Source organism: Micropterus salmoides, unplaced genomic scaffold (assembly GCF_014851395.1).
Source record: "Micropterus salmoides isolate LMB-PRFRI ecotype aquatic unplaced genomic scaffold, ASM1485139v1 Ms_hic_scaffold_22, whole genome shotgun sequence".
NCBI classification, from domain to species: Eukaryota; Metazoa; Chordata; class Actinopteri; order Centrarchiformes; family Centrarchidae; genus Micropterus; species Micropterus salmoides.
This window is the reverse complement of record NW_024041373.1, coordinates 16,680,046-16,691,166: the sequence shown is the minus strand read 5'-3', so window position 1 is coordinate 16,691,166 and position 11,121 is coordinate 16,680,046. Positions and strand designations below refer to the sequence as shown.

The window sequence follows — 11,121 nt, the reverse complement described above, 5'->3', positions numbered from 1 at the left end:
TTAGGAGTAAAATAGTGAGTGTTTTGTTTTGTTTTTTACAGCCGAAGGTAACTATTTAACTATGTTGCATGTTCCCACATAGAAATAGCCAATAAGAGACATTATTTCACCCTGCATCTGCCATATTGTTCATTCTGCATTCTTAAAGAAAATACATTAAGCTTTTGATTAATTTATGACATGACAACATTCTTTGTGTATATGCAAGTTCTCTAATATTTCCAGGAAATTTCTACGAAATTGTTTATAAAATGTAAATGGTGATTAAATAATAGAAAGTTGTCCGACATTGAAACAAAAAGGAAACTAAACTGGAGCAGGAAAGACATTCTGCTACTGGCAGACAGTGTACATCAGAGAAATCATACGATAAAGATGATTTAGTACCACAATAACTGAAGAATGCATGTATAGTGAGTGCACACAAAACAATGCCAGCTTCAATGGTGTGGTTTGCACCCCTGATAATAGAAAAAAAAAAGGAAACGTGGTGTAACATCCTATCAAACATTCAAATCAAATAAGGCTAATAAAAAAACTGCCAGATTTTTGCCTTAAGTAAAAAAAAATATTTTAGCAGTTTGATAAATATGGGTCTACATGGTATTAAATATAAACCTCGCTTGACAGGCATGTCTTCTTAACAGAGATTTTGATCTCATTAAGACTACCTGATTAGATAAAGTTACTTAAATGACTCATACAGTATACCTTTATATGGTCAAGATAATTAACCATTTCTTTCTAAGCAACAAGCTTATTGGCCGTGATAGATTTAATGTTCTAGTGTAAGGGACACACTGACCTGTGACCATCAAACTGCAAAACATGATGTATGACTGTAGGGCTGCTGAAGAACAAATAGAGTCACAGTGTATTTAAAAAGTGTATATCAACCCAAGAGTGCAGCTGCTGCTTTAATGCTGAGGCAAGGCCACGTCTTTATCGCTGTGAGATCCTGGCAGATATTGTTACACTACCTTATCTCAACTGAGAAATTGATGGCCACTTAATCCGCCACTTTTTCATTTGCCGCAGCTTTCAGCAAAATGGATTTACTTTCATCCTCACAGATCACTGAAGGATGTCGTCACATTTCAGCGAGACATTAACACATAATTTTTGCTTTCAGCCCTGCTTTCATCCACTTCTTTAAAACATAAGCTCAATAAAAAGGCAGAGCAACATGTTTTTTAGCATTTTGTTCTTAGGCATTGCATAAACAATCCTTGATAAAGTGGTTATCAAACCCAGTATGAGGAGAAAAGTGCAAATTAAAGCATTAGATTTTTGTCAGTATTAGAGCAGGAGAAAATGTTATAAAGAGTAACAACAAGCCAGACTGAGTCCATGTTGTGATACAGAAAATGAGTTTTATTCTCATGTTAATGTCTCAACATACAAATCACATTCTTTTTAATAAAAGAAGAGTTCAATCAGTACCTGGCATCTAGACCCTTTCTAAAAATACAACCACTTCACGTTGTATCCCGCTCTCTCTAACATATGCTATCTACTCAGAAAAATAGTAACGTTACAGTTTGCTTCTGCTAACTCTTTTAGCCCAATAGTCAAACTTTCCTTTGAAAAAACTGTGCAAGAATAGATCCCTTTTTAATAATTCAAATAAGAAGTGGTCCTTTTTTCTAATCAAGAATAAAAGGCCATCAATGAAATGTAAGGAACTGATGTAAGAGATAAAAAGGTGAATTAGTTACAGTAGAAATTATAGTACCTATTCATAGTCTACTGGAAACCTAGGAACAGTTATATGTTTAAGGTTAACAGATAAACAAGTGCAAAACAGAAATAAAAAGGATAAAGTTGCCTTAGTGGATTTTGGCACAATAAAGATACAGGATATGGTTTTCAAGGAAGGGCAGAATATTTGTCAATATTGTTTGCCTCCTAAATAAAAAATACAATTAAATAACAATGAAAAGTCACTAACATTTAAACAGATCAGAGGAAAATCCTTTAAGATATTACCCTGCAAATTTTGCTTCATAGTGTCTCTTTTAATGAGTACATCAATAAGTGACTGACAACCAACCACACAAAAAAATCTTTAAAAAACAAAAACAAAAAACATGCTAATACCTGGTAAGACATGACTTGACTGTCAGACGTTCCTAGGCGTGTGACCTAGTGAAAATACATGTAATATATATTATATATATTTGCTTTTTTTCAGCTGTATCTGCATACTGTATTTGTTATACTCTATACTGTTGTTAAATATATGTTTAAGAGATAGAATGATAGTTACACAGTGGTCTGTCTAGCCCTGGAGTGCATTCTGAGGAGTTGGCCGCCGCTTCGGCCTACCCTCAAAACCTCACCAATGTCACACGCTCTACACAATACTGGTCTCAAATGAGCCCCTAAATCATCTAGTCCATGACGGGTGAAAAGATGCATTGGATTTTGAAGAGAAACTTTCAAAAGTCCTCTCAAAGTTCTGGCTAAGTGACCAGGGGCTGGTTTCAGATCAGGCTTCTTCTCCGAAGGCACTTCCGAAAGGCCCATAAACTGTACACTCAGCTACTATAGAAACACAATGCATAGAGCAAACATCGATGGGTTTTGAGTTTTCATGGCCGTCAGGTTCATTAAGACCACAGCTACATACTTGATGAAACAAACTTTTGTGATGACACAGCGAGGAATGTGATGTCTGAGCCTGGCAATCCATTTCTATAGAACCGTATTCATGCTAACAACCATGATTCATCTCATCTGAAATTGTCATTACAATTGTGAACAACTGTCTCAATGTTTTCTTTCTTGCCCCCTCTCTCTCTCTCTCTCTCTCTCACACACACACACACACACACGCGCGCGCGCGCGCACAACAACAAACACACAATAAGTTGTCAGTCGTCATCAAATGGGTGCATAATTGTAGGGAAACCACAAATGTCATCTGGTACACAGGTGGGTCAGGGGTGGCTGAACTTCATTAGTGTTGCAGTTTGTGTACACAGGGGGAGCAAATATTGAACACCAATAGTCAGACTTGTCTTTTTACTGTCAACGAACACTTACAATGCAGCATTACAATTACACAACCAGAAACCCTTAGGGAAGTCTGAATGAACTTTAACGTTGCGATCCAGTGCTACTAACGTGCTCCGGAGTTCATAACAAACAAAAGGAGGCTCTGATTACAAATGATAACAAAAGACAAAATAAAAAAAAGTATCAATAATTTACATAACTAGTTTGCTGTAGTGTACCTATTTGTATAGTGTGAAAGGGTTCATTAGTGTTTGGGGAATGGAGATGAGAGCCGCAGATAGCTGTAGTGGCAGCCGGTCACCTCTAGGGGCAGCCAAGTGGAGTCCACAGGACTTTACTTTGTTCTTGATCAACTATAGTCATGATCTGAGTGCAAATGTAAGGGAGGCTGCCGCCTTGGACAATACCTGCAAAGAAAAATTGACTCATTATAAACATTTATCACAGTGCTACAAAAGTACTGACTGACACATCAAGGGCACATTTGGATTGCATACAAACCTGTGAAGAATTTGCTGTACTCTTGCTCTATCTTCTGCGCACTTTCATATTGCTCCTTGGAATGTTTTTGAGATACTTTTTCCCGCAGATAAACCGGATCTTTCTGCTCCCTGTGAAGAAACATGGTGATAGTCATGCAGATCACAGTGACGATTTATCTTTCCTGCTTTCTGATTGTATCTAAGTAAGTTTGCAATCATTCAGAGCTTCTAATACTTAACTAATAAAAGTATCTACACAGATTTAGAACTCTTGTTACTTATTTTGCCAGTGAGGGCTTTTCTGGAATATAGGAAAACAATCTATTGTTAACACATATTGAGGTACTTATATTCAATATGCATCTGATGAATCCTGGCAAACAATTATAAACATACAAGAAATACCAAAAAAAGAAAAAAAATGGTATGTTAAAGCAGCTGTTAGGGATTATGCAAGAGTTTGTGGTGGGGTGTGGCGCTTTGACAGACGCGCCAAAGGGTTCATGTTGGGATGGAGAGTGTGAAGGCTTAATCTCATCCATCCATCCACCCACCCACCCACACAGGACAGTGTATGTGGTTCAAAGAAAGTAACAAGGGAGGGGATCTTTGTGCGTCCTAATTTGTATTAGAAAACACACTGCTACTTACTTGATCTGCTTGGCATTTTTGTAACGGACGAAGACAACAATTGGATAAATGTGAACGCTGTGGAGCCTTTCGATGGCATGCGGGGCAATGTCCAGCAAACAGTGACAGCCCTGTATCCAAAGAAGAAAACAGAACATCACTTTAACAGATAAAATAATCCAAAACACTGTTTCAAATAGGCTTGGCGATGATTAACACTTGCTGTTACAAGCAGGAATCTTGCTTTTTATTCATTGATATCTACAGTAAGATTAAAGCGCTGCAATAGTGATAGCTTATCTTGAGCAAACGCAGAGATAAAAAGACAAATTGAACCCACTTTATCTTCCCTGATAAAATCTTATGAGAAAGAAAAAGCACTGAGTAATACCTTATCTGTTATTTCCTTTATAGAAGCAACAGTGGTCACATCAAAATGGCCACTCCTGCGCTTGTAGTCGATGAAGAGGCAGTCTTTGACGCCCCGCTCGATGGCTTGCTGGGATGCTTTCATTACCTCTGCAGACATGACAGAAACAGTGAATGAGTAAAGAAAATTGCCATTTAGGAGAAAGCATGGATATTCCTCGAAGTTGGGGTATAAACAAATCCGATTTTTCCTAACTACCATACAAACAAACCCTCCCATCTCTTCAACTCTAAAGTCTTATTTGCAACTATTAAGAATCTGGATGCACTGTTTATTCCACTGATTTGTAGGATGAACTCACCCAGTACACATCTGCAGAACTTCCCCGGAGACTCTTTGACCAGCATCTCCTTGACAGCGTCAGTGAGCGGCCCAAGGATGAGTACCGGTCGGGGAGAAGTGCACTCCACCTTCTGGACCCGCTGGTACGCCAGGCTCACACAGTCTGATGCGGAGTACACACAGATCAGTCAAACATCCTTTCCATCAGCACGTTGTCGTTTTTATCCAAATCATCAAAACTTTTATTCTCACCATCTAGGAAGGGGATGGAGTCTGTGCTGATGGTGTCCAGAGCCACCATCTCTTTGCTGTCTTTGGAGCTGCTGCGTTTGTGTTTCTGTTTCCTCCTGAAGAAGGATCTGCGGGCCGCTGCAGAGAGAGTCTTACCAGAGTCTTCCTTCATTTCTGTCACACTGTGTCTGCGGTAAAACTCTTGGTCCATCCTACAAACAACAATAACAAAAAAGGATCAACACAGAAAAGGGCTGCGCAGGTATCAGTGTATACAAGTAAGACTTGTGTTTACGGTTTCAGGGACATTTAAGCCTGAGAAGATTTTAAAAACAACAACAACATTTTCACTTGTGAGGATTGTTTTACAGATGTCAACAGACAATTTGTTGCACTAAGGTTAGAGCAAAGGTTTAGGTTAGGCATGTAGATCTGAGTAGGGGTTGGATGGATGAAATAACTAATCCTTATTGTAGACTCCAGGCTCCACTATAGGAGTTCAGTTACAAAAAAAAACGTTTATTTCAAATTTGTTTAGAATTCATTGTTCTAGTAATCAGTAACAGTGGGTACAAACACACAATCGGAATTTCTGTATAGGCCAAGTAACATAAAAAATAAATGTTTTAAACAAAAACATTTTGTTTAGTAACATCAATGAATGTCTAAAAAGACACACAATAAAAGGATACAAAGACACACAATAAGAGGACTGGAGGACAGTGCCTCATGTGCAAAATGACAGTCCAAGACATATGGAAGAGAAGTGACATTACATAGGATTCCTACATTGTAGCAGTGTGGTGTAGATTGTTGTCACAGCTGTGATAAACTGTCCGCTAGCTCAAAAATGGATGTGTTTAAGTGTGCATTGCATTCTCCACCCACATGTATTTGCTGGGGATCTGGCCCCTCTGGATCTGTTGTGCGTTCTCATCTAGCTGCCAGGCCATCCAGGTTCCAAAGCTGCCCTTTGGTAAAGACTCATCAACATACAGGATGTCATCCTTCTTAAAACTGAGGTCTCCCTCGGCCTCCCCAACCCGATCGTAAAGTGCTCTGGTGGGAGGGAGAGACAAAGATAGATAGGGAGTTATGAAGAGCTGGGCAGACCTAGGGAGGGCATAAGGTTGATTAAGTGAGAGAGGAGGTGAGGTATCGGACAAGAAAGCTTTGACGAGAACAAGAGAAAGGATCAGAGAGATAGAAGGAGAAGATAGGAACTGCAGAGAAATCTATTGACAGTATAGGCATTGCTTGCCTTCTGTTGGAGTCTCATAAGTCATTGCCGAGCAGCCTATCTCTGACAGCCAGGCAGACTGAGTGTATTTACTGCGGATGACATCACAAGCCCACTTGCCTATATGACAAGTGACTGCGGCAGCTGCGGAAACACACCCTGACAGACTCCCAACAATAAAACGTGACTATTTTAGTGCTTCATTTTCCATCCGTATACAATGTATTGCTAATGGCCTGGAAAACTCTGAGCACTAAAATGGATGCAGTGATGGGTCTGGTGAGTAGAGAGATTAGATAACCTAAATTTGTGGTGTGATTAACATCATTGCAGTCACACAGTGGAACTGGGACATAATTGGTTAGATGAGAAAGATTCCAGCTTGTCCAAGGGGCGCTGAAGTGATGAGTTCTATATATAGCAGCATGGACAGAGATGAGGCTGCTGGGGGGAAATCAGTGTGGTCCTTTTAGAGAGTTGTAACACATAAACGGACAATAATTATCTGTTAGCACGTGTAATGTGTATTTATGTATGTACCTAATATAAAAGGCATCTCCAGGGACATCTTTGAGCAAGCTGAAGTCATCTGGCCGATGCTGCACCTTGAAAGTGACCGTCTCCGCAGGCTTCAGCATCTCAACATACACCTCTTCTGCTGTCTTATTCTTCATATTCACCAAGTTGTACTGAAAGACAGAAGTGATGAGAAAGGGAAATAAAAAAAAAACATGAAAAATAAGACACTCAAGGTGAGGGGCAGATACATTTGTTGAGCGTTTACACTCATCTTGGTAAATCATTTGCCGTGCAGATTCCACTTGTAAACACTTAGATTTCCTTCAATCTTACAGCTGTATCAAAGTGTAGCAGTATTGATTTGTGCCATGTATAAGGGAAGAAAACAAACAGGATGGGAGATTGGAGGACAGGCCGATGCTGTGCGGCCTGATGACAAAGCTGCATGGCAATTCAGATAGCAGGCAGAGAACTAAGTGGGAGCATGCCAGGAATTGTCTATTATGAGTTTGTTGTGCTCTGGATAGATCACCAACGGGGAGTGAGGGAGAATGCAGATAGGGTGAAGATCAATGAAGAACAATGTCAGGCAGGGTAGAAATGCCAGCGCCTTCTGGCAGTGCTTGAGTCTAAAGTAACAGAACACAAAGCTTTGCATCATCTTGTAAGAGTTTCATTTTGAGATTACTCCAAACAAACAGATATTACACCTACTACTCCTTACGGTTTTCAAAAACTCTACAGCTGTCCTATTTGTGAAACTAATAAAACTTCTACTTATAAAGATCTGTCTCTACAGCAACACACTGGACTGAATAAAAATGCTCTATGTACTCAACGCATTGTGAATAAAAAAATAAAAGCATATTTTTTTGCAAAGTACATTGGGCAGTTGCTTAACTGCATTACATGTAAGTCTCCTTACATACTGTACATAATGAAATTCCTAGGCAACAGATTGTATATCTATGCATGTGTGTGTGTGTGTGTGTGTGTGTGTGTGTGTGTCAGTCCACACCTCCAGAATAAGGTCCCCAGGAAGCAGCCCATCAGGGCCTCTCGCAGGACTATCCTCATCCAGGCCCTCTATGTAGACGCCCCGTACGTTCCCTCCGCAGAGTGTGACTCCTACCTCCACCCCAGGCCTGCGTACTGTCACAAGCCGTGGCTCACACACCTTCCTACTGCCATCAGATGGCATTCTAGAGGAGGACAAGTGGTCTGTTAGAAGGTTACTGAAGAGTACTGCTATGGACGACTGTTTGTCTCACACCCAACTTATTATTAAATAAATGTTTGTGTACAGGTTTACCTGATGAAATTGTGAGGGCTAGTAGTAGGTGTGGTCTGCTTGGAGGAGGGAGTGAGCGTGCCCTCGTCCTGTTCGCTGAGTGTATCAATGGTGGAGTGATTGTCGGGGGTGGCGGTTCCGCTCCCCTGAGGAGTTGACGGAGTACTGACCGGCTCCAGACGGGAGCTGCAGCAATCAAGAGGTTGCATTAAAAACAGGAAGTACGCGCATAACATAGTTCAGAGTTTTGTTATACTGTAACCATTCTTTGTCTTAATATAATCAATAAGAGTCCAAGTTTTTACATGTGCTCCCTTGTTCTGTGCTTTTCTAGAGCTATGTAAAGTCTCTCTGAGCACACAGTTAGCTGTTGGTGCCCGATGGGTAAAAAAAATTAAAAACAAGCCGTCATCTCTTCTTCAGTACATCATGTTTTATTCAGCTGAATAAAGCATAGTGTAGTGAAGAAGAGCTGTGCAATGCATTTTAATTTTAATAGACCTACACTGAAGCTCACACTGATCTGCACTTCACTGTGTGTACGTTCTCAAAGTTGGAAATTGTTCATAAGAAACTGGGGGGACTACGGGGGCAAATTAGCTGTTCAGCTTACCCCAGCACATTTACACTGATGCTGTTACATGCAAATGTTGATTAATGTGCACTGTAACCTTTAAATAAACAAAAAGTACAGAAATGCTGAAGGCATTTTATAGGTCAGTTGACCATGTCACTACTACATAGTTCATAGTTTGTCCACCAGAGGGGCCTGAATATATTATATTATATTCTTAGCAAATATATATTTTATGAGTTAGAATAAAGAAATAGATAGAAATAGATATAAGATGAAGTTATTTTACACTCTAACGTATCAGTATTAGACTCCCAATTCTAGTATCCGATGGACTCCATCATGCATATCGTGAATATTTAAAGATGAACAGCTTTACAGTTAATTACATCTTTATTCTTGGCACCTGGGTGAACAACTGCTGTTTCAGAGATTCCTTTATGTTCATTCAGCTAAAAAAAAAAGTGCAAATGCAATGAAAATGTATCATCGTGTCTCACTGCTCCCAAAAAAAGAGGAAAAAAAATCCAAATGCATTTAGAGAACTGGCCACATTAAATATAAATATCCATGTCATTCTTAAAACTGAAACATTTACTGTAAACGATTCACAAATCAGCCATACTAACCCCAAACTAACCCCACACTGAACATCTGTAGACAATTCTACAAGAAACACCATGTTACCTGGAGCGAGAGTGGTTACCCAGTTGGTACATGTGTGGATTGTACTGGGCCATAATGGTGATGGTGTCACACTGCTGGCCAATGATTAGACGAGCTTGCTGCTCCGTGGCGTTCCGCAAGTTGATGCCATTGTACTAAAAAAGTAAGAAAAGCGTGATTAGGGAGAAAGTTTTAGGAGAGATGGGGTTACTAAAAGAAGAAAGATATGAACACAGTATGTGGCCCCTCTATTAAGGGTTTTAGGTCATAGTCAGGTAGTAATTGGCGGAGAATATACTCATGAGAGAAGACAGAGCATTCATTTTAAAACCCATTTTCCAAACCTTAAAGAGGTATTATTATGCTCATTTTCAGGTTAATAATCCTATTTAGGGGTTGTACCAGAACAGGTTTACATGGTTTAATTTTCAAAAAACACCATATTTTCGTCATACTGCACATTGCTGCAGCTCCTCTTTTCACCCTGTGTGTTGAACGCTTCATTTTAGCTATGGAGTGATACATCTTGTCTCTAAATGATGTTTGTTGGGAGTTGCACACACGCAGTTCCTATTCATCCATTGACTATTAGCCAATCAGAATGATTGATTGGGCCAATGAGGAGCCGGTAAACACGGCTTTGTGTACATGTTGCCGACCAGCTTGGCAACATAGACTGGAACAAGAGTTTCAGAGTGGTGAGTTATTAATCTGTAACAAATGTATCTTTCACCCATAAAGTTATAACCAAGCTCTGTCTCTACATCACAGTAACAACTTTATGTCCATTGACTGACTGGAAGGTAGCTAGTGTTTGGAAGGGAGAGGAGAGGTGTGTGCTGCAGCTCGCTGTTTTTCCACCGGTTTTTGAGGGCGTGTCGGACTAGCCGCTTTCATCCCTGTGACGTCACAGGGATGAAAGAGAAACGGCTGGACTACAAATGAGCTGTATTCAAGCAGTTCAGAGCAGTGAATTCTGTGGGAGATGGGAACTCCCTTTGGGCTGGACGTTGGGCTTTTTCATTTTGCAAACCTATTATATGCACAAAAAAGGTATATAACTCAATAAAGGAGAGGGAAAAAGAAGAGTGCATACTCTGTTCTGTAAAGAGACCAGAAATTATTTGCCATGCAACATCTGGAGTCCTATTTGCAATTCAGAAGTGCTAAAGCAATGAATACTTAGTTGTGGGTATGTAAAATCACTCATTCATATTTATGACTTTTTTGTTTCATCTACGTGATGCACCTGAGTCACAACACATCATCTTTACACTGAACAGAGTTACGGACAAGGGGATGTCATCGTTGCACCACTGACAAGAAGGTCTACATTCATTTTATCTCTTTGAACTTTAAATGTCTTGTTTAGAAACTCATTTGTATATTTAAACTCCCATGTTCTCGGATTACTGTAAAATGTGTACACTGTTCAGGAGCAGGCCAATTAGATCATGGCAAGGTTTTTTTAACGAGAGTGACAGGCATTAGCACTGCCAAAAGAAGGGTAAGAGGCAACTAAGTCTCTGCAAAGTTTTGGTAGGATAAATTAAAACACATTCCTACTCAGTTTTTTTTCTCTCTTAACTACTCAAACTATGTACCATCCACAGGAGCAGTATGTGCCCTCTTAATGTAAGATTGCAACAGAATTTCAGCTTGCGCAGCCATTTTATATGTAATGAAAATACCCTTTCAGTGAATACATTTCAGCAAGTATTAAAATACTGGGAACTGTGACAACTTTAATGAATA

General features: G+C 39.8%; 1 protein-coding gene across 3 annotated transcripts in view; it reads right to left on the bottom strand.

The window, feature by feature from the left end:
- Positions 1-1,353: 1,353 nt before the first annotated feature.
- Positions 1,354-11,121, bottom strand: part of dlg5a (discs, large homolog 5a (Drosophila)) — a 40,090-nt gene continuing 30,322 nt past the window's right edge. For all 3 annotated transcript variants that reach the window (XM_038736857.1, XM_038736858.1, XM_038736859.1), the window contains exons 23-33: positions 9,388-9,521; positions 8,148-8,312; positions 7,854-8,037; positions 6,857-7,005; positions 5,965-6,135; positions 5,098-5,288; positions 4,865-5,008; positions 4,525-4,652; positions 4,155-4,264; positions 3,523-3,632; positions 1,354-3,428 (exon numbers count right to left, since the gene is read on the bottom strand). In XM_038736857.1, coding sequence (XP_038592785.1) covers positions 3,325-3,428; positions 3,523-3,632; positions 4,155-4,264; positions 4,525-4,652; positions 4,865-5,008; positions 5,098-5,288; positions 5,965-6,135; positions 6,857-7,005; positions 7,854-8,037; positions 8,148-8,312; positions 9,388-9,521 — 1,590 coding nt within the window. In that variant the 3' untranslated portion in view covers positions 1,354-3,324. The remainder of the gene's footprint in view (positions 3,429-3,522; positions 3,633-4,154; positions 4,265-4,524; positions 4,653-4,864; positions 5,009-5,097; positions 5,289-5,964; positions 6,136-6,856; positions 7,006-7,853; positions 8,038-8,147; positions 8,313-9,387; positions 9,522-11,121) is intronic.